The sequence below is a fragment of the Clupea harengus genome, chromosome 23 (genome assembly GCF_900700415.2).
Source record: "Clupea harengus chromosome 23, Ch_v2.0.2, whole genome shotgun sequence".
Classification (NCBI taxonomy): domain Eukaryota; kingdom Metazoa; phylum Chordata; class Actinopteri; order Clupeiformes; family Clupeidae; genus Clupea; species Clupea harengus.
In genome coordinates this window covers 3,618,368-3,641,665 of record NC_045174.1, presented here as the reverse complement: position 1 = coordinate 3,641,665, position 23,298 = coordinate 3,618,368, and the positions used below count along the sequence as shown (strand labels likewise).

At 42.7% G+C, this 23,298-nt stretch overlaps 2 protein-coding genes across 5 annotated transcripts in view; both read right to left on the bottom strand.

Annotated features, from left to right (window-relative positions):
• LOC105908585 (dynein axonemal heavy chain 17) overlaps positions 1-10,908 on the bottom strand; it is a 38,015-nt gene extending 27,107 nt beyond the window's left edge. Inside the window, exons 1-24 of the mRNA XM_042703140.1 lie at positions 10,190-10,908; positions 9,765-9,937; positions 9,487-9,679; positions 9,294-9,393; positions 9,115-9,200; positions 8,872-8,997; positions 8,573-8,725; positions 8,304-8,390; positions 8,048-8,215; positions 7,822-7,938; positions 7,372-7,640; positions 7,047-7,242; positions 6,806-6,952; positions 6,550-6,658; positions 6,275-6,378; positions 6,011-6,151; positions 5,758-5,901; positions 5,471-5,656; positions 4,950-5,204; positions 4,679-4,848; positions 4,352-4,574; positions 4,150-4,266; positions 3,979-4,065; positions 28-180 (exon numbers count right to left, since the gene is read on the bottom strand). Of these exons, the coding sequence (XP_042559074.1) occupies positions 28-180; positions 3,979-4,065; positions 4,150-4,266; positions 4,352-4,574; positions 4,679-4,848; positions 4,950-5,204; positions 5,471-5,656; positions 5,758-5,901; positions 6,011-6,151; positions 6,275-6,378; positions 6,550-6,658; positions 6,806-6,952; positions 7,047-7,242; positions 7,372-7,640; positions 7,822-7,938; positions 8,048-8,215; positions 8,304-8,390; positions 8,573-8,725; positions 8,872-8,997; positions 9,115-9,200; positions 9,294-9,393; positions 9,487-9,679; positions 9,765-9,937; positions 10,190-10,525 (3,840 nt within the window). The 5' untranslated portion in view covers positions 10,526-10,908. The remainder of the gene's footprint in view (positions 1-27; positions 181-3,978; positions 4,066-4,149; positions 4,267-4,351; positions 4,575-4,678; positions 4,849-4,949; positions 5,205-5,470; positions 5,657-5,757; positions 5,902-6,010; positions 6,152-6,274; positions 6,379-6,549; positions 6,659-6,805; positions 6,953-7,046; positions 7,243-7,371; positions 7,641-7,821; positions 7,939-8,047; positions 8,216-8,303; positions 8,391-8,572; positions 8,726-8,871; positions 8,998-9,114; positions 9,201-9,293; positions 9,394-9,486; positions 9,680-9,764; positions 9,938-10,189) is intronic.
• A 774-nt stretch (positions 10,909-11,682) lies between these two features.
• cyth1b (cytohesin 1b) overlaps positions 11,683-23,298 on the bottom strand; it is a 65,973-nt gene continuing 54,357 nt past the window's right edge. For 3 of the 4 annotated variants that reach the window (XM_031560597.2, XM_031560596.2, XM_031560599.2), the window contains exons 4-13: positions 21,647-21,713; positions 21,241-21,359; positions 18,802-18,882; positions 18,347-18,459; positions 17,345-17,493; positions 17,135-17,247; positions 14,187-14,265; positions 13,842-13,913; positions 13,537-13,691; positions 11,683-13,432 (exon numbers count right to left, since the gene is read on the bottom strand). In XM_031560597.2, coding sequence (XP_031416457.1) covers positions 13,354-13,432; positions 13,537-13,691; positions 13,842-13,913; positions 14,187-14,265; positions 17,135-17,247; positions 17,345-17,493; positions 18,347-18,459; positions 18,802-18,882; positions 21,241-21,359; positions 21,647-21,713 — 1,027 coding nt within the window. In that variant the 3' untranslated portion in view covers positions 11,683-13,353. The remainder of the gene's footprint in view (positions 13,433-13,536; positions 13,692-13,841; positions 13,914-14,186; positions 14,266-17,134; positions 17,248-17,344; positions 17,494-18,346; positions 18,460-18,801; positions 18,883-21,240; positions 21,360-21,646; positions 21,714-23,298) is intronic. The other variant, XM_031560595.2, reaches the window with a different exon arrangement.

Below are 23,298 nucleotides of genomic sequence, written 5' to 3'. Positions count from 1 at the left end.
TGTAACAATTAGTCTTAAATGTCCTACCAACAAGGCCATATCCCACAATTCCTTCAGCAAGACTATGTCTTTCCTGCAGGCCTTCAACTGCTTATAATCGGGGACATTTACTTCAAACAAGCTGGCTGATCGAGACAATGCCACCATCTGTTCTTCGAAATCTATAATGGCCTCCTGAGTCTGAAAAAGAGCATGAACAGTGTTTTGAACAGACCTAAGATAAGAAAGAAGACCAGAAGAACCACAGTGGGTACAGCACACCGTTATTCCTATGTTGGCGTATTGTGCGTTTTGATCATTTCAGAGTGGGAGAGTTAAGGTGCCAGTATGGTACTCAGACTCCGTTACGGATGGGCGGGCCGCCGGATAGGACGGATTAATTAGCATTTCTGTTGCCTTTATGGTTCTCCGAAGGCTGGGGGTGCTGAAAACAATTCACCGCCAGAACAGTAGGTGGAGAAGCGGTTTTTTGTCGAAAACACGTTGCTTTGTTGCGTCTTTGTAAGTTAGAAATCGTCGTTGTTTATCTCCCACCTCTCATCACACGTGTGACCCTCCTACCAGCTGTCACTAGTCAGACGATAAGTGCAGCAGGTGTAGTCACATGATATTATATTCAAGAGTGTGTTTAATGCTATATAACCACCTGAAAGGGCAAACTTATCTCTATCATGGTAGGTATTATTTGTGGGGAAAATAGTAGCACTCTATAACAAAATGATATGCTTTTCTTATATACAATATTAAAACTATTAAAAAACGATTCCCTGAAATGAATACGTTCTTATTTTCTTTGGTATTTTTGTCATATTCAGATTTGCAATGATGATTGCTGGGTAATATGTATGTTGTGGTCCAATGTCAAGTCTCTATTTTATCATGTGACGAGACGATGGTAGGCTATAGCTAGTTTAGGCACAGCATCTGAACGTCAAGACTGACAAGCTGACAGTGTTGTACAAGTTCACACCTCTCATGAACCAGTTCAAAGTTCAGTTCAAACAAGTAAACATGAATAGTTCACGTTCATAGTTCACCATTTAAATTCTGAACCAGTTCATAGTTCAGTTCAGTTCATAGTGGAAAGTGAGAATAAAAGACTTCACTTGTTTTTTATAGAAAACTTTATCCATCACTACCCTTTGCCTTAAACCAAACTTCATGTGTATCAATTACTAAAATAATAATATTTTTTTTATTATTATTGCAACCACCCTGTCAATTTCCCCCTACCACAGCGTTTCTCGAAGTGTGGGGAGAGCCAAACTGGTGGGTCGCAGAGACGTGACAGGTGGGGGCAAATGGAGATGAGCAGGAGATTTTCCTGTTGCAATGTCTTCCTTTATAGACAGTAACGATAATATACCCCCATCGCACTAAACAACCACACTCAAACAAAGAAATATTGTATTGTTAGAAACAATAGCAGGGCAGAGCACACGGATAATCCATAATCAGCATCTTGGCAAATTGAGAGACTGCGGCCTGCGCGATAAAGCATTCCATATTTAAAACATCTTAATAAGTAGTAAAGTCAACTTGTCTGCTTCACATGATGGAGAAGTTCATTTATTGACACATATTTTAAGGACGGCCACAGCGCTTTAAAACGAAGTGTTTATAAGTTACATTATTCAAAGGTGGAAGGTTGGTCAGTAATCAGTCTAGAGAGATAACTGAACAAAACTCTACTTCCTTGCCTCACGGGTGCAATACCATATGCCGTTTAATCATATTTGATAGAATGAAGGACAAATGAGTTGTGAATAATATCACAGAGTTTGAAAGGTATTGGTCCGGTAATAGCCGCGTGACAGCTGTGTGTTTTAAGCAAATACAATGTGTGTGCGCCGAGTTGCGTAGAGGCCGAGAGCGGTATTGCAGAAAAATTATAACTCGCAGCATATTGAAAAAAAGAACTCCATTTTTTGGAGCTGTGAACTTAGTTCTAAATTTTGAATTAAAAACTATGAACTGAACTAGTTCATTCTAAAATTTGTGAACTATGAACTGAACTAGTTCATGTAGAAAGTGAACTTTCCCAACACTGGAACATGTTTGCTTCATATAATGCAGAAGTTCGTTTTTGAGAGTAAATTAAATCACTTTGTGCACTTAACGTTTAAAAAAAAAAAAGAAACTGTCATATGGAGAGTTTAAAATGACACTTAATGAGGGGAAATGTACTGTATGGAGATATTTCTGTCGGAAGACTTCATAGTCGATGTGGATTCTAATGAGGCTGTTTGATATGTCCAATGTAAGAAGTGTGAAGCTTTAATGAAATATGATTGATGCCATCTTCTTTCTCCACAACAACATGGATTAAACCTCGATGGTTGGACTATGTAGATAGTTTTATAACGAATGTACTTAGTAATGTACTTGTAATGTACTTAGCCTACACAAGAAAAAAACTGATCTTCAATGGTAAGACTTGTTTTATTCGTGCCTCTTCTGGTGTAGCATATAACGTGAGTTTTATTTAGGCATATACAGATGCCTAGCATGTGTAATGTGTATAATCTTGCAATGTGAATAATTTTATTATTATCTCCCTCTTGTGCGCGCTTGTGAGTTTAACGGGGCTTGTTTGTGTGAGCGACTAAATATTTTACTTGCTGTCGGGCGTATTTGAGAATAAAATAACTTCACATTTAGGATAACAGCCTTCTTCCTGTTGCGGGAATTTGTTTGTATCCTAGCTGTCACAACGTGATTACAGGCGGCAAATGCATCATAAAGCAAGTTTAAAAGAAATGAACTGTATGGAGATATGCTATTTCTGTCAGATGGCATCATAGTCGATGCAGATTCTAATGAGGCTGTTGGATATGTCCCATGATATGATATGAATGAATATGTCCAAAGGTTGTTTGGACAAAATATTTTAATTGCTGTCTGCTCCTGCCGGGCTCTGGCACCTACTCTGTCAGATGCTGGCGCTCATGTGGGTTTTAAATATGGCGGTATTGTGATATATAGGGAATGAAACAGGAAACAGTCGCAGTCTTTAGTGTCCAGCTCTACCGCTGCAGAATTGGCAGTCATTCGCGCATCTTTGTAATCTTTTAGCGATGTGTTATAGAGGTGAAGATATTTCCGGACCTCTTCCGCAATGCGCTCTTCGATGTTCGTGATCATAGACATATATATGTCTATGTTCGTGATCTCCACCTTCTTAAGTTTTTTTGTGGATTTTAAACATGGCGGTATTGTGATATATAGGGAATGAAACAGGAAACGCGAGGTCCAGAAATGTGAGATTCCGGAAATTATGTCGTTTGGAAATTATGTCGTAGCGGACCAATCACGGCCAAGGGGTATCCGTCGCTGTACAGCACGGCATGACGGATCGACAGGAATTTCAACGGTGCACGGGAGAGCTCTCCGAGGGCCCCGGAGACGACGGAGAGGGCGTTCCTGGGCGTTCCTTCTATGTGTAGGCCCTTCCCATGTGTCCGTAATCGTGAAGTACGGAGTACCATATAACGGCCCTTAGCTGACAGACACAGGCAGTCCATGTACATGACATGGCACAAGCTAAGATTTTTGTACTGCACTGATGACCTCAAAAGCTGACTGTGCTGGTTTAACAAATAAATGTTCTTCTAATTAGAATTGCACATTGTGCATGAGTTTATGTGTCTACTCTTTTGTGAAAATGTAAGCATTGTGTTTTCTCCTTATGATAAAATGATCGACACGTCATAGTGTTTGATTATTTGATTTAAGGTATGAGACAGTTAATGATTGGTGCTTATTTCACCACACCACCCCAGTAGTGTTCTATTTACAATCAACTTCACTCAACTTCTCTGGGAACAGCAGATGTGAATGTGCTAACTCTAATGTAAACAAAATCCTGAAGTCCCTTTTCAATGTCCTAAATCTGTGTTAAAGATTTGGCTGGTTGGATAAATATTTTGGCTTGAAGATAAATGTCTTTAACCCGACAGCTGAGCTCAGCAGTATTACCTCATCCATAGCTGCGTGTGGCTCTTCATAGGAGGAGAGGAAGAAAGGCAGACTTCTGAATTTCTCACGGAACTCATGTTGCTTAATCTGTGGGAACAAGTGAAATCTTTTATACCTCAACACCGATGTCCAATCTACATTAAACTGTTATGCTTTTCTGAAACTACATACCTCAAACTGCTGACACTTCCTGCGAATTATGTTTACTTCGTGTGCTTGCAGAGGAGCAACATTCTGCTTGACCTGAAGGGCAGACTTCTTCACGTTGTTCCAGTGCTCTGGGAGGTCCTGCAAAAACAAGGCCATCAAGTTTGTTGAGCAAACAAAGCCGATAACCACCCATGGAGCACAAAAGTTGGATGTGTGTACTTGCCTGCAGTTGAGCATGGACTTCGTCTGGCAGCTCCTCGCCATACTCCTTCAAGAACTCAATGGTCTCCTTCAGCGGGTGAAACATGGTATCTGTGGCTGCCTGCCGGTCCTTCACCTTCATCAGGTTTCCCATGACCTCCACCAGGCCTTCATAGTCTCCCTCCTCCACTGCCTGAGAGAGGCCACACCTCCTCTCCTTGATAAACAAGTCTAGGTCCTTTAGACTAAGACAAACGCCCAGTAAGGTTATACTCTTTGTCAATCGATGATTATTTACATAATATTTAATATATAAAGTGCTTAATTCATAGTTTGTCATCAACACTACCTATGGGTAACTCGGTCAATGAGGTACTGTTTGAACATTAGACTCCATCTCTTGATTATGTTTAGAAGGACATGCTTGAAAGGCCTTGTGTCAATCTGAAGCCACCGCTGCATCAATCTAGAGTTCTCAAGCATGCTCACTGCCTTGTACAAGTTTTCATAGTTGTCAATCTACAGTTAATAAAAGAAAAACAAGGATGCATCAAGATATTGTTCTGATAAATGAAGTAGGCTTCAATACTCTAGCTGGTCTTTTTTCCAGAGACCCCTACCTCTCCCTTGAACTCCTTGAGCGTAGGAGAGTTGCTGGGGACAGGCTCATCTCCATGAGCCTCAATTTCTTCTTGGGTGAGCATTTTACCATACAACAGGAACTGTTCCATGAACTCCTCTCGGCTGTCCTGCCATAAGTATGCATACTTGTAGAGGTCTTCGCGGTATACTTGGGCCTCTTTCATGGCTTCAAGAACCTGGTTCATAATCTCCTCACGGAGGTCAGTTAACTCAGCCATATCCTCCAGCTCATCCTAGAGAGTGTAAATCATCAGACAACATTAGAATATAAGGGATGATACACTAGGTAACACAGCCCTTAGGAGTTGAGTGAAACAGGAAAAAGAATGCCTAATGTTGCCTAGCCAGTTTGCTATCTGAGACTTAAAGCTTTATATATACTGTATGTTAAGGTATGAGTTTAAGGTTTGAGAGAGAGATCTTTCCAACAGAGAGCCCATTTTGAAGGTTTTTTTTAAGCATGTTCATTTTTCATTGGTTTTGGAATTATTCTACTCACGTTGTAGGCCATTGCATGAGTCAAGGTAACCCGTGGTACAAGTTTAGCACATCCGTAGACATCGTCAATCAGGCTCTCCACCAGATCGTAGAGACCATTAGTCACACCATAACCAAGAGATGGGTGGAAGTATGTGTCTTCATCATCAAGTTCAAAGCGTACTTCAAATAAAGGATATTTACACTTCTACAAGATAGAGTTTTTGGAAACAAGCAGAACAGGACTTAATGGAAGCAGGAACAACATGTAAAAATACTCCAAAATATCACTTTGAGTGGAATTCTTACCTCGGCATGCATATTGTTCGTAAGGAATTCCAGTGATACGCGGACAACATTGAAAAATCCTTCCATGACCTTATCATCAATATAGTCTATGTATTCTTTCCAAGATTGCGAGTCCTCATTTGCTCTGAACAGCTTCTTATTTTCCTGTTTCAGGAGTAATATAGGCATAACATTTGACATCTGACTATACCTTACCTAAAATTTCTGAACATGAGCATGCACAGCACTAGCCATACATACGACTGCACAATACCTCTGTCAATTTATGCAGCCTAACTCCAGATTCTTGGATGGCGTTGTACTTCTTCTTTAATGTAGTTTGCCGGCCATCCAGATCAAGCAGTGATTCTTTTTTATTGTCCTTCCTCTCGAAGATAGGAGCGTGTGACCATTCCTAAAACAAAGCAAACGACCAGAGAACAACTTTCAAGGATGTCTGTTTTTCTAGTAAACTGAGGTTGGTGTGGTGGTGTTTTTTTCTGAATGCATTTAGTGCAGTCTGCTACCAGATACTTACATCCATAATCAAAAGCATGGATTTGACGTTAGCTTTAGCCATACTGATCCTCGTTTGGAAATCTTTCAAGGTGTCCCTCATGCTCTGAATATGCTCCCACACACCTGTAGTGGAGATAGCCCAACTAAGTTCAATCTTTTTTCCCCCTCATCATCTTGATTGGTGTAAGACTCCAAAGGCAAAATCGTAAATCAATGGGGAGGATGGAAATAGGCTCAATAGTGACAGTTGAATAGCTGATTATATGTTGTGTGCCAATATGTTATAATACCCACCATTACTATTCCAGCACAGAGTAGTTTCAGCCTGTGAGAGCTGCTCATCAATGCTCTTCAGTTCCTCTTCTATAAGAGGAAACTCCACTGGTAGAACTGTAGCTCTAACCTATAGATAACAATCAGCGTACCAGAGTAAGAAGAAATAATTTTATATTCTTATTTCCAAATGAAATATTATAGCTTAACATAAGGAAGTGTGAGAATCTGGGCAGTGTGGTATCAACCTTAAATTGAGAAGTAATGTATGACTTACCTCATTGTACCAGAAGACAATGAGATCCAGGTTGCTAACATACTTCCTGAAGGTTTCATACTTTCCAAAGACATCTGCTGCACTGCCTGGAATGGCTTCCTCTCCTTGAATAGTGAGGTATTTCACCTCCCGCAACACTGCCACGAGCTTTGAGCACAGGATGCAGTAACGTAGTAACACAAGATGCAGTAAACAAACAACAAGTTACCTGGCATACTGCATGAAAAAGGAAATGCATTACCTGTTTATTGAAATTCACTCTGAGAACATTTTTCTCCTTGTCCCGTAAGAGGAGGGGCTGGTCCAGATTGAATTTACAGTCTACATCAACTTGGGAGGTCCAGTTTGTGTATACATGGGTGCAATAGTCATGAAGTAGCTTCATCATCTCATCATATTTTTGGAAAACAAGCCTGGCTTCGTCAGTGTCCATACACCTTGATGCAGAAAAATACATGCTAAAAACTAAAATTCAAGGAATTATAATGCACACACGTGCACTACTCATAGTTCACTCTTTGGAAGTATGTAAGTATTCTTGGAATTAGATTTTGTATGGCACATACGAATGAGAGATTGCTTTGAAGCTTGTCATAGGAGTCTGTATTCTGTCTCGCAACTCTTGGGCCCACTTCAGTTGTCCAGCTATATGAGGCATGTTCTTTGATATGGGAGGAATGCCTTTACATATCTCTGCTGCAGACATTTGGGCATCAAACACCAGCTTGGTAATATCCAACTCAGAGCTGAACATATCCACCAGCTCTTTGTATTTGGAGGCGATTTGTGACTGAATATGAGGCCTCTCCAAGATAAACCCAAACATGTCAAAGAGCTAGAAGGGTAGAGCATAAAGGTTGCATTTAGGTTGTGTTGTATTATCTGCAGACATTGCCACAGAAGACTTTCCAAGATACATTGATACAACCTACTATAGATAGACTTGTTATAATTTAACAATGGTTTGAGCATTGATCAAGAGCTTGTCATTTTTGCAGAAAGGTGACCTAACTGACCTTCACAGCAGATTCACTGCATGAGCAGTCATCAAAAGCCTGGCAGAGTATAGTTCCCAGGCGTCTCTCTATGTCTACAATTCGTTCTTGGAATTCTTTATAGTCCTCATCAAACGTCTGGGAATGAAAACAATGTCGTTTTGATGATGTTTTTTTTTTTCTTCGATAACAGTGAAGTTAGCTGTGTCTAACAGCTGTATTATACAGTCGACATTGTCTGACATACCTTGTCATCAGTATCAATTGCATCATATTTGCATTCTGCAAATATTTTCACAAGCTCTAGAAATTCCTCATAGATACTGAAGACCAGGGACCCTATTGCACCTCCTCGCACACCCTGAACGTCAACTTTTTCAAGCTTCAGAAGCTCCGTTGAGACAACATACACATCCTAAAAGGCAGTTTAAACAATGTCGAGATCAAAAAATTAATTCACAAGTATTTCTCCTTCTCAATTTGAACACAGAATGTTAGATTACCTCTATAATCTTCAAGCGCTGTAAAAATGCATCAAGTTTTGTGAAGACAAGGTATGATGGAAATTCCCAGTGTTTAGCTGTCCGATCCTATAGGTAATAAAATACAAAATAGTACCCACAAAACATGTTATGAAATACTTTAAAAATGCTACGAAGTGAAGTTCGCCATTTTGAAACTCAATAACCCCCCCGCCTCAATTCCCCTTTGTATTCATATGGCATGATTGGTAGGCAGATCAATGGGCCTCATTCTCGAACGCAGTACTTACTATGAAATATTTGTCCATTTTCATCTTGCACTTGTCATAGTTCTCTCTGAGGGTTACCAGAACGACTATACTTGTTCTGATAGTCCCTAGTACTTCGTCTATTTCTCCTTGCAAGCCTTTCATCACCTCTTCAGGACCCAAATAATTTCTGGTCTGCAACAGTATAGGTGGTTATAAGGTTTTCAACTTTTCCAAAATAGACATGTTAAATGTACAATATATTATATTTCTTTGAGGATTTTCAAGTGAAAATATTTGCTATTAATGTCTATATAAATTTGCAATGAAATGTGAAATACCATATCAATAAAGAGGTTGCAGATTTCCTGTAAAATGACGATGATTCTGGCTGGACGACTATATTGTTCTGAATGTGCCCATATTAGACACACTGTGTGCATCACAGATGCAATGCAAGAGGGAAGCTTAAAAAAAAAGAAACACACAAATTCCAATATTGATCAGTAAGAGATCATTGTGCGGTCACTTGTTACTAATAAAAATGAACACTTTCAAACTTCAGTGATTTATGTAGGATTTACCAAGGGATAATCCAACTGTTCAATTTCATCCAGGATTTTCTGCAGTGGTTTTAGGAAAATAACAATGTCCCAAGCCTCTTTCAGGCCTGTAGTGAAGAGATTATTATTATGAGAATACTATGAACACATAAAATATGTAGTGAAACACTGAAAATCTAAATCCAATGAGAAAATCATACCCTCCTGGACATCTTTGTAGATTTTGTTCAGAGCAGGCCAGTACATGCTTCCCGCACTTTCTACAATTGTTGCCATCTTGCATACCCTGGAATCCATTAGCTTGGGAAGAAAAATGCATAATTACCATGTTTTTTCACAGAGTAAATGTATTAGGCTAACATACTTTTCACTAAAGTATTTTATTCAATGTACCTGTTGGTTTATACATTCAAGATTCTTCAACCTGTTATTCCAGAAATCAAATTCCACTTTGGGAAGAGGATTGAGCTTGTCAAGTATTGGCTGGGCTGAATCTTTATTTAGTACATTTGACACTTGATGGGTCCAGTCTATTATCACTGTCTCGAATGCATGCATTATACTGCTATCAACTGTTGAAGAATACCTGAAAGGACAAAGGGGAAAAGTGTAACTAAAACTCTGGACAAACTCAATATCAGTGGAGAAAATTATGAGTGGGTTTGCCTTACTGGTTATATTCATCACAATTTTCTGGCAGTGGTAGAAAGGTTCTTCCTTTGATCTGTCCTCCCACCACAAACACTTCATTTTTAAGTTTGTGAGCGTGGCGTGTTACATCTTCAGACACAACCTTGGGCCAAGACCTGACATTGTCTCCATTAATGTGTAGAGGGTAGACAACCTGTGCACAGAGAGCAGATTCCATTCATCATGTTGTGTCACCAGTTTTTTTCTTTTTTTGATTCTCTCTTTTCCATTCTCCCTATTGGCTGACAGATTCCTGCCCAGGTTTCGCCGTTAACGCAGATAACTTTATGTTACTGCAGTCAAGCCACATCGTGACTTCAACAAGTTGTGACTTTCCACTACATAACACTGCCCTAGATTCATGCTAGTCAGTCGAAAATTTCGACAATGTCATGTTTACACTTACCTCCTCCATTACTCCAATAGTGGCTTCGACTGGCGAATTGGCGACATCTCCAATGTATATTTGTTTTAGGTTATCTTTGGTTATTTTTACATTGTCATGTTTAACGAAATATACGGCTTTAGTTTTAACTGTTTGAGGAAATCCGAGATGAACTTCAAGCTGAGAAGCTGCATTGAGAGATATCACCAGCTCCTCGATGTCGGTTTTTTCAAAGAAAGTAATTATTGTGGTTTGCGTCTCCTCTGCACCGATGAACTTTTGCCATTTGTCAGGCTTCAATTTTAAGGTCTTTAGTGTAACATACTGTAAAAAACAAATTCGTTGGTCTTCCGCCATAATTGTGTGAACTTACTTGCACACACACCTGTGAGCTAAGTTAACATTTGGCTATCCAGTAGTAATTACATCAGCTAACTGAAGTTAGCGGTTAAAGTAACCGTTAGCTAATGCTAGCCAGCTATCTCGAGCTTATTTATTTAAATAGTATAAACCTGTGGGCTTAGAGTAACATATGCCCTTACAAAACTCTCTGCCATGTATTAATTCTCTACCAACTAAATAACAGCTGGAAAATACAAATATTGCAAGCTATCATAAGCTATCAGGCAACAGACACTTTGTTTGCTGCTAACAAACTCAACCTTCCGTTTGTAACGGAAGATTTTCAAAAGTAGTTCCTCGAGAGACCAACATGGATATTCTATATCTGTCAGTCGCGAGTTGGGTTTGGAACTTTAGCTTCTTCCTTCCTCTTCTCTGATTAAGCAGGATACTTTGTAGCCTATGTACCAGAACAGAAGGATAGCAAAGTAGTATAATTTGACAAAAGGTGTAGTAATATTAATATTTAACCTTTTACGAATCAAGCCGGTGGTTAAGCGTTGAATGTAATGAAACCTCTAGAAATGTAGACTAGTAGGCTAGAAGTTGGTCAAGACTACACCATAGAAACAGGCCAGACATTTTGACTCTAATATTATGGCTTAACACCCAACAGTCAGTCAGTGAGTTCCGAAAGTTAATTGGTACAATCACCTATAGGAGACATTCATCATTATATGAATATATAATCTAGATCTTTATGTCACCATCATCTGTTCTTTTTTTATTATTTTTTTATGAATGAACAAATCAGTAGTATCACCTGAGTAGCACTTGAAGCTGGTCAGAGCTGGACGGATTGATTACATGCAGTGGGTTTCCACTGAGCTGGGTGAGAAATTCCCTTCAAATATTGTTGGCTTTTACATATCAAACATATGGAGTATAGTCGTTGCTGCTCAATAATACCTAATCATCATTGGAGACATCAGCTGAACTATCAATACATCAAGAGGGTATCAATACATCAAAAGTGGTATTTTCTCCTTATCTAATTTCTTTTAGCATAATTTGTTTTATTACCCTGGTACACTCAATACATTGTCAAAATGTCAAGACTTATTCCTCCACTCCACTACTGAATAGATGATAAGGACAACTGGGAAGAGATGTTTTGAAAGCACTTGCCATGTTTGCATTTATTGTTTGTCAGCGCAGGGGTATGAGACATTGGTGCAAAAAAAGCTATGTTTAACAAAACCGGCACCCAACTTCATAAATGTTCACACAAACATATTTTCAAATAAAAGATTAACCTATACATTTAAGTATATACACCGCCTTGATAAATAAACTACTTCAGTTTGATAATTTTGCTTTCTAAATTACCAGCACATTTAAATAAGAAAGAAACACGTATGGCTTGTAAAACAAACAAAAAAGCTCATGTATATGACTTTCACTCTAATGCCACTTTGGAAACAACAAAGGGACTACAAACAAAAATACAATCAGATGAGAAGTCACTTAAATGTTGAAAGTGTATTACCGTAGTTATAGGTTTGAAATTGGGGGCATGTACGGTCAGTCATATTGAAAATGGAGGTTTTACCAAATGACCATAGATCCTCTCTGCAGTATGAACAGGAGGGCTCTATGGTCCTTTTCAGTGGAGGAAACGGGTCAGATGTGTCAGCAAGGGTAGCACAAAGCGCATAACAGCTGCACTTCTAAGGATCCACAGTCATTCTCTGTGGAAGTATCTGTGTATGGCCTGCGTACAAACAAGCTGCAAAGAATTTACAGTTGAGTATACAGTATCCCTCACACCCACAGCAGACCCACCTAGCAGACACAGCACAGTATGAAAGAGTGTGTGTGTGTGTGTGTGTGTGTGTGTGTGTGTGTGGGGGGGGGGGGGTCTCAGCTCAGTCTCCACTTGTCTTCAGTTTCATAGTCTCTGTGTCATTATGCTCACCTGAGCATTGGATCAAACGTCTGTGAGATATGTGGTTGCCTTAGGCAAAGGGGGAATGGGCACATTTCACAAAGAGCAAACAAAAAAAGTGAGCATGAATCATAAGGAAAGCAATGTGTCTTGAAAAAAAAAAAAAACTTTGGCAGATGACAAATTTTAACAATTTACTAACACAAAACATCATACCACCTAACAGTTCTTGCCTGCCATGATGGCAAATATGAAGAATATCTACACAGCCTTGAAGAAGTGGTATGGCATAGCATGGCTGATGCAAAAGGAACCAAGGAGAAAATGGTTAACCAAAGAGTTGATTAATGACTGTGCCTACTCTCTACTTACAAGAACAGCTAAGTGAGAAATCCTCCCCTGACAGAGGATTGTGATGTAAAAATAGGTGCGCTTTTCTGTCCTTCATATATTAAAGCACAGGAGTTTTTTTTTCTAATCTGTAACCAGTTTAGAAAATCTTACACAGGATGCCACATTCAGTCAGACCTGCTGAGTTGAGATGGTTGTGCGTGTGTGTGTGTGTGTTTGTGTGTGTTTGTGTGTGGACTCATTTGGTTGAATGTTTTATCAGAGAGGGAACTCTTAACAGACTTCCTCTCATCGTCGGACGCAGAGAGAGAGAGAGAGAGAGAGAGAGCAAGGCAAGGTCCTGGAGAGAATGCTGATGGGGGGGAAAATGATACAACAGATCCTGAGCCAGCTCCCAGAATTCCCTCTGCTCCATCTGCACAGGTTCAGACGTCCAACCATGGACACCCCGTCCACCACACCCTTCCCGTCTCCTCTCTTGTCCAGGCCCAAAGTTAAGGTCCAGTGCCTAGTAGAAGAGCAGCTGCTGTTTTCTACAGGAGTCCTACTGCCTCTTCGTGGAGGATACCTTCTTCTTCCGTGCTGCCAGCATCTCATAGAAAGGGTCCCTGCTGATGGCAGCTCTACAATGGACACACATGGCATAATTAGAGTCTGATTTACCATACAGGAGTGTAAATCAAGAGTGAAAATGGTGTGTGTTTATAAGAGAGGAAGAGTAACTGACTTGATACTGTTGATCCACTCATCCTTCTCCTCAGTAGTGGGGGCTGAGATTCGATAGAAGGTGTGATTGCCCTCCACCACACGCCCGTCGGCCTCTGTCTTGCATGCCTTGATCACCTGGTCTTTATTGTCTGGGATGAACAGCTCAAAGCAATTCTGATGAATGCCGAAACAGAGAGGGAGAGGGAGAATGGTATGCAATGTCAAAAATGATTTCCCTGTCTCACAAATGTAGCTGAAGCCAAAAGAGTGATCAGAAGGACACAAAGACAGAACCCAATGGAACACCCAATGGACGGGCCTTACCGGCTTCTTGGAGTCGTCCACCTCCCTGATGCTGAGATTCTCCAGGGGAATGATTCCTCTGGGCTCCTTATCCTGTGCACAGCAAAACATAGGACATGGGTCAATCAACAAACACAACATATCTCGCATCTACTACACACTATCTGCTACACACTATTTACTTCACACTATCTGCTACACACTATCTGCTACACACTATCTACTACACACTATCTGCTACACACCATCTGCTACACACCATCTGCTACACACTATTTGCTACACACTATCTGCTACACATCTACGTCAAACTATTAATCAACAGGACACACAGTTGTAACGGACTCCTATTTCAGTGTTACTCACAGTGGTGTACTCAAAGTAATAGAGGCAATTATCTGTCAGGATGAACCATCTCCTCTTCCAGGTCTTTACACGACCACCTGTGAAATACAATGACATGTCAGCAGAGGTCAGAGTTGGGATGGGGTGATTGAAGGGGTGTTGGGGGGCGGGCGGGGCAGAGTGGGAGAGGCAATGAGTCGCTAGAGGCAGCGAGATGTTGGCAGGATGGAGGTTTGGAGCAGAGCAGTGGCCGAGTTGTCTAACACAGAAGCCGACGAGGATGGTTCGGACGGGAACGCACACACAACGTTGGAGGCACCCAGGAGACTGCTGGTCACAGCTACACACACACACACACACACACCCACACACAGAGATTCCCCCAGTTGGCTCTTACTGGTTGATCATGGAGGTTAAGGGTCAAAGGAAGCTGCCAGCTGGCCTTGAATAAGGCTAATGTTATTGCTTGTTACTGGTCAGGCAAGCTGACAGCCTGGGCTTACAGAGCAGAGGAAGCATAGGGAGACAGATAGGCGGACAGACAGACAGACGTCGGACAAACACCTACCCCCCCCACCCCCCATGCATACCGCATGTGTGAACCCATACGGTTTTTTTTTACCTCTCACTTTATCTCCCACGCTCTCACACACATCGCCATTTACATATGCACACACCTCAGAGCCATTACAAAACAACATTAGCATTACTACACCAAAAGCACACTCTATGGACTCTATACAATTCAGCGCCAAGTGCAATTCAAGCTGAAAGCCTAAATAGCCTGTCCTTGTCTGGCAAGGGGGGAAAGACTGCCATTGTGCAGAACATCAGACACGGGGAACAGTTAGGGGTTGTTTTATATGGGACTAGACTCGTATGATTGGAGGGCATTAGTTTTAGAATATTAATAGACACATGGATCAATAGGGGGTCAATAATGCCAGGTAACTGAAGCCCATAGACTAATGGCTACAGATACAAAGCACAAGTTAGGAAGCACAAAGACCAGACAGGAGACAGGAGCTCAGCCACAGACCTCACCCACTGCAGGGTCTCATCAAGCGTTTAGAAGCTGAGTCAGTTAATGATGACGACCTGACTCCTTTGAGGCAGACATGCTTTGCTGCTCTTAAGTGGAGTCATGACTTTTCCCTTTGACTCACTCTCTCTCTCTTTTCTCTCTCTCTCTCTCTTTTCTCTCTCACAACTCCACTGCAGTTCAGCAAAGCTCTCTTGGCTCCTGCTCGCTAGGCACGGAAAATGCAGTGCACTACACAAATGCCTGTTTTGGTTCTTACACTGTATAGCTCACGTATCTTGTCTCAGTCTTACATATACACACGCTTGTTGTGTGGAGACAGTACTGAGGACTATACTGTAGTTCCCAAAACACAGGCAGACAGGACTGACAAGATGGTAGAGACATCAGGGGCTGACACACACACACACACACACACACACACACACACACACACACTCTCTCTCTCGCTCGCTCGCCATCACGCTCTCTCTCTCTTTCTTTCTCTCTCTCTCCTCACACACAAACACAGACATTACAGAAAAGTGCCACACGGACCACCATACTACCAATTATAAAAAGAGGTAATAACATAACAAAAAGCGACATGAATCCAGAAAAACCCAAACCAATTTCATTCTTTGTCAAATGAAATGATGTTTAAAGGCCAACTGAATGGGCACAGAGAGAGAGAGAGAAACACAGCCCAGACAGACGGGTAGCAGGGCGGAGCATGGAACAGCACCCGGAAGCAGAGCTTAGATGGACATAGAAGAGCTGGCTGTACATACCTCCTGAAGAGAGACAACATGGGAAAACAAACAAACAAACAAACAAACAAATGAGGAAGAAAACAAGGAAAAACAAAATGAAACTTTCTGAAATCATAAGTAAATTATACCCATCTTCATTGTGACAACAAGGAATTTCATGACAGTTCAAAATAAAATGCTATTCTGAATGTTCTCTCATTTGCCAGTAGGGGGAGTGCCAACACAATAACCAGCTTCTCTTTTCACCTAGAAAATGATGTTTATACTTGTTGCCCTGTAGGATGACTAGGGGGTCCTGTTTGGTGCATGCTGGGTATTGTCTGCCAAGTGAGGGACCACAGGGATCTGTCTTACAGTAATGTTATGAAATGATCTAACCACTCCCACAAATTTCATGTTAAAGGGCTATCTTTGCTAACCAATGCTAAAGGCTTTGGAATCTGAATATGGATCTAGGGCCAACAAAGGAGATATAGACATTTGTCACTGACCCAACAAGCAGGCTTCTCCGCTGATCAAGCTTTGCGATTGGAGATTTGTGTGTATTAATCAGTAGTGTGTGTGTGTGTGTGTGTGCGTGTGTGTGTACAAGTAAATATACACGTGTTTGTGCATTAGGCGTGTTAGGCTGGGACAGAATTGTGTTGCCTGCTACAACCATAGACTTGTATCTGAGATTAACATGGTTCTTTCCTGATTATGTGCACACGCGCGCACACACACACACACACACACACACACACACACACACACACACACACACACACACACACACACACACACACACACACACACACACGTACTCCACCACTGATGAGCAGTGAGATGTCCCTCTCAAACACATGGGCCAGGACTTCTCATGCCAGAAGCAGAGATTGAGTTCAGTGGTACAACATTTCAATACAAAATAGCACAGATGGCCTGCTTCAACCTCTCTGTCTCACACATATACAGTATCTCTCTTTCACAGACACACACTTGTGCAATGCTCCTCAGGGGTTGGATCCTTAGTTTACTGATTGAGAGATGTTTACCAAAGATGCCACGGGCGCGCACACACACACACACACACACACACACACACACACACACACACACACACACACACACACACACACACACACACACACACACACACACACACACACACACACACACACACAAAATGGTGCTCACCTAGTTTAAGAAGCCAACCCTCACGATCTGGATTGAAAAAGGTGTGTGTGAGATCATTGCCATCATCTTCAGGGATTTTAAATGGTTCATTCCTGATGCTTTCATACAGGTTCTGAAAGTAAAGACATGTCAATATGAGTTAGTTAGTTAGTGTTAGGTAGTTGTATAGTGACAAATACTGTGTGTGTGTGTGTGTGTGTATGACTGACTCGGAGCAGGTCCTCTGGCAGGTCTCCTCCGTCGTTGATGCCTCGGTTCATACTGATGAAGCGATCCACACCCGGCTTGTCCTTCACATTGGGGTTGTGCAGGCTGGTGTTCAACATGATGATAGCAAACGACAGCACATAGCAGGTGTCTGGGGTACACACACACACACACACACATTAGAGGCTATAAGACACACCAGGACCAGAACACAGTGGCTCCAATGGCTACTTAAGGCTGACCTCACTCACTCCAGCTAAATGAGGTTACCATGAGGTACATGGTGAACCTGCATGCACTCAAAACACACACACACACACACACACACACACACACACACACACACACACACACACACACACACACACACACACACACACACACACACACACACACACACACACACACACACACACACACACACACGCAATCTCTCTCACACACTACAGCTGGACAGACACTAATGGGCTGGTGAATTATACATGTGTACATCAGTATGTTGAGTGAACTGCTAGAAAACAATAGAGATAGTAAGAGGGCTAGAGTGGGAGTGTTGGTATGTTTGTGTGTGTGTGTGTGTGTGTGTGTGTGTGTGGTCATGTATATGTGTGTGTGTGTGTGTGTGTGTGTGTGTCTGTGTGTGTGGTCATGTATGTGTGCCGGTGAAAGAGAGAACGTGACAGAGTGAGAGACATTAAGAGGAGAGGATGAATAAGGCGAGCGATGTTCAGTGAGATGATTTGTGTGTGTGTCTGTGTCAGAGAGAGAGGGAGAGAGAGTGTGTCTGTCTTTGGCCACACAGAACTGCTGACAACAGCACTCTAATCAAGGTGGAGTGGCACATCAACAGTGCCACATCAACTCACACACACACTCAATATCCAAGTACTCTCATTATACACACACACACACACACACACACACACACACACACACACACACACACACACACACACACACACACACACACACACACACACACACACACACACACACACACACACCTGTGCTCTGGAAGACTCCCGGGTTGCACCGACAGTAGCGCTGGGCAAACGACTCCATCATGCGGTCGATCTTCTGAGCCTCGCCAGGCAACCGAAAGCTCCACAGGAACTGCCTGCAGGGTAAGCAAGCCAATGACACAAAGCCAAAATCCCCCCGCATAATCCCCTCTCTAATCTACGCAGGCCTCAACACACTGATAATCAGTTAGTGGGTAACTCCACTCTGAGACTTAACACATGAGGGAATACATGCAGATAAGATACAAATGGCAAACTAAAAGGCTCGCAAATATTCTGCTCTCATCTGTCTTTACCCTCCTTGACAAACAAGTACATCAGTACATCGTTATCCAGTTGACAATGTATATGTACTGGGCATGCAGTAAGAAGGATAAACTACATGCATACGCGTGTGTGTGTGTGTGTGTGTGTGTGTGTGTGTGTGTGAATCTCACCTGAGAGCTTGCACCAGGTTGAGGTCTGTGAATTCATGCAGCTCCACGAAGGCATGCAGAACCTGAAGGTTTAAGTCATCTCTACAGGATGAGAGAGGAGAAGAGAGAAGAGAGGAGAGGAGAGGAGAGGAGAGGAGAGGAGAGGAGAGGAGAGGAGAGGAGAGGAGAGGAGAGGAGAAGAGAAGAGAAGAGAAGAGAAGAGAAGAGAAGAGAAGAGAGGAGAGGAGAGGAGAGAAGGGGAGAGGAGAGGAGAGGAGGAGAGGAGAGTGTTATTATACGTCAGAGACGAGCACCCCTCACCTTCCTGACACGCATACAACCCACTTGCAATCAGACGCCTAAATCCTCATCACGACAAACATAAACGCACTAAACAAAAATCAATAATTATTTCTTCTTCTTCTTCTTCTAAAGCATTACACTTATGGACAATAGTCCCACCATGACAGAGTCCATCAACCCCTCTGATAACTGACATTAACCTGAGAGATGTGCTTTTCAGTGACTGGTGTGCGCGCTGCGCTGCATTCCCCTGTCCTCGCGGGACTGGCCATTCTGACTCCATTAGTGAGGACCTGCCTGTGCTTCCTGTCTGAGTGACGGAGTTAAACGACACTAAAGTGGCTGATAGTTTGTCCATTTAACCGCCATTAGCATCACAGCACAGAGAGTTTGCAGTAATTGCACTGATGTGGGTATGCCATCGGCGCACCCTCCCACAGGAGTGAGGTGATGTGCGGAGAACACTTATCACAGTGTGTGTGTGTGTGTGTGTGTGTGTTCTATTCTACCAGTGAGGTTTGAGAAAATGGGGCAAGTCGATAATACTGATGGGCTGGGAATGCATTAACCCACTTTGGAAGTCATCCATCCCCCCCCCCCCCAACACACACACACACACACACACACACACACACACACACACACCTACTGTCCAGTCAATCTCACACACAATCACACACACACACACACACCTACTGTCCAGCCAATCTCACACACAATCACACACACACACACACACACATCTCTACACAATCATATACCCTCACACTATGTAACTGTTAATGATTGCCCAGAGTTGCAGAGAAGACACTGTGGGTGATGGGAAGGTCATTCTTAGTGTGTGTGTCACACTGTGATGACAGAGAGAGAGAGAGAGAGAGAGAGAGAGAGAGAGAGAGAGAGAGAGAGAGAGAGAGAGAGAGAGAGAGCGTGTGTGTGTGTGTGAAGAAGGCAGGGGGACGGGGAATGACTGACAGAGATGTAAGGAGAGAGGGGGAGAAATATAGAAAGAAATAGAGAGGGGGAGGGAGAAATCTCCACTGGCTTAAGCAATGGACTTGTCAGTAGCCTACAGCTGAGTTGTGAACTGTTGAAGAACACTGACACACACACACACACACACACTCCTCGAGTGCACACACTGGCTTTCTCAGGATCCATCTAGCGAGCCCCTGATGCTACACTGGAGATCAGCGGAGGGAACCAGCTGCAGGGGGCAGATAGGCACACAGTGCAGCTCCACTCCTGCTTATTGTGCCCCGTGATCTCTGGAGATATCCTAAAACACTACACCCCTTCACCCAAGAGCACGACAAGAAAATACACTCACATTACCCACTCACATCGCTTTCCACAGGGCCTTATCATCAATAATAAACTGGCTCATTATTTTGACCAAACAGATTAGGGATAAAAGGCTTGGCTATTAAGGTCTTAACGTGTCACAGTATAGAGCCTGCGGGTTGGGCTTTGTCCAGGCTGAGCTCCCTGCTCGTGTCTCAGCCAAAGAGCACATGAGGCCACTGTCTCTGGATGAGATTATGTCAACAGTGGGAGAGGTTTGGTGCCGCAATCTCCTGACGGCACATAATGCAATTCACAGCTATGAGGTCACAGGTGAGGCGTCCCCACGGTGATATCAAACTGATGAAGTCACCATGGTATCGCTCTCTTAGGGTTCTTCGGACGCTGTGAGCTCACTGTGGTGGCGAGCGAGCCGATGAATGCACAGAGCGCTGATATCACAATGAGCATTAATCATGTAAAGCACGCGCTTGTGTCTGTATCACTTTATCCATTATGAGACATATGGCAGGACCAGTGAGGCTTCATGAGTATGAACACTACGTGATGATACTACAGTGGGCTCTTCCTGCTTCGGCCATTTTGTCATGGTCTTCCATGGTAAGTCATTTCCTGTGTGGCTTCCCCATCCCTCTCCAGCCCCCTTCCATTAACTGTGTGATTCATTAGATATTTGAGACTGAGACAGATCAATGAATTGAACTGCTCTGCAACAATCAAACAGAATTGAATTCTTGACAAAAAAAAATCTGTCTGTGGTTTTAATTCCATTTGAGCCAGAGGAGTGTGACACAGACAGACAGAGGGGAGGGGAGGGGAGGGGAAGTGAAGGGGTGGAGGGACTCTTCTCACCTCTCCCCCAAGTAGTCCCCGATGGCAGTCTTGTTGAGTCCCTCCCCCTTGTAGAGGAACTGGGCAATGTCCTCACATGTGTTCTTGAGAAGGTCGTTCTCGATCAGGAACTGGATCCCCTGAGAGATAGAAAAAGAAAGAGTAAGAAGCAAAGCGGTAATAGATGGAGGGAGAGGCATAGAAAGATCAGGAAACAAACAGAACACACACACACACGCACACACACACGCACAGACGCAAACACACACACACACACACAATCAATCAAGCATTCAACTCACACAAACAAGTTCAGCAAAGGGCCAAATGTCCCTCTGCACACAATCTCTCTTTCACTCACTCTCACACACAAACACAAACAAGAGCCTGTTAGCCATTATGTAGAACTCTCACTAGATGACTTTACCTTCTTGGGGTCCATGTTGAATTTCTTGCGGCCCATGGCCACCTGTTTATTCCGCTGCATGTTTTTCCTGGGGGTCAGAACAAACATGATTGGACCCTCATGTCTATTCCATTTGTGTCCCACCAGTGTCCTAACACTCCTCTCAACCTCACATCCAGGCACCCACCCACAACTTCAAATGCTAACTACATCATTATAATGACATAATAATGTGGTTAAGTACTCTCTGCTGTGTGGGCTGCTCTAGTGGAGAATGTTTAGGTCAGTGCGTGGGGTATATAGGTGAACATATCTAAAGGATACAGGCTTTAGTTCTGGGGAAGATGCTTTTCTTGCATGCTTCTATGTGTGTGTGTGTACGTGTGTGTGTGTGTGTACGTGTGTGTGTCTGTGTGTGTCTGTGTGTGTCTGTGTGTGTCTGTGTGTGTCTGTGTGTGTCTGTGTGTGTCTGTGTGTGTCTGTGTGTGTGTGTACACGTGTGTGTACGTGTGTGTACGTGTGTGTACGTGTATGTGTGTGTACGTGTGTGTATGTGTGTGTATGTGTGTGTATGTGTGTGTATGTGTGTGTGTGTGTGTGTGTACGTGTGTGTGTGTATGTGTGCATGTGTGTGTGTGTGTGTGTGTGTGTGTGTGAGTATGTGTGTATGTGTGTGTGAGTATGTGTGTATGTGTGTCTGTGTGTGTGTGTGTGTGTGTGTGTGTGTGTGTGTGTGCTCCGCCTCCATTATCACCACATTACATCACTCCAGTGGTGAGCGAGGGAACGAGGAGGAGGAGGAGGACAAAAGGAAAAAGAGACACACAGAGAGGGAGATAAAAAGAAGGAATAAACGAGAAGCTGGAACAGGAAAAAAAAAGGGAAAGAAACCCTCCTTTCCTCTGTCTCTCCTGGAGGATTAAGAGCTTTAATAGAACAGGCTTTGATATACAATTCAGGTATTTCACTGCCTCAAAAGGTCCCATTATATGCCGGAATCCAATTAGTGTCCCCTGCTAATTGGGGGAGAGAAATGCTAACTGTTACAGAGAGGAAACAGCTGGAAAATATTCCTGCGGATACATTGAGCTGTTCTTAGTGGCTGTATTCAGAGTTACTTAGCCATTCTCTACATTGAAAAGCTCCTAATTACAGAGCACATACACAATGTGGGGTCAGTCATTTCCCTAATTAGCGAGGAATGAGACTGGGAATGACTACACATGCATGTCATGATTCCACTTCATATTCCTGTTCATGTTTTACAACCTACTGGTATTTTGTGGCTGTATACCAGCAGGTATTGGGTACCCCCCATACTGTGTCCACACACTGTGTAGTTCATTAGCATGTGTATGGATTCACATTTCTTTAATAAGACTACATTTATAATAAAACACTTTTCACCGCACCGTGTATATTGTCTTCAGGTGGGTGCATGGCGGTCATACTGTAAATGTACAGTTAATGTAGGGTGTGTCTCCAGCCTAGGCTTCTCCCCCCTTCCTCCCATGGGATGGCTTTTAGTCATGGATAATGTATGGGGCTGATGAGTCAATCTGGGACAGTCTGCTCATATAGCGCTGACAGACTGCATCCTGGGATAGTGGGGGTATGACCACAAACTGCATCAGACTGCATTAAGGAGACATTTTAGATGAGATCTTATGGGG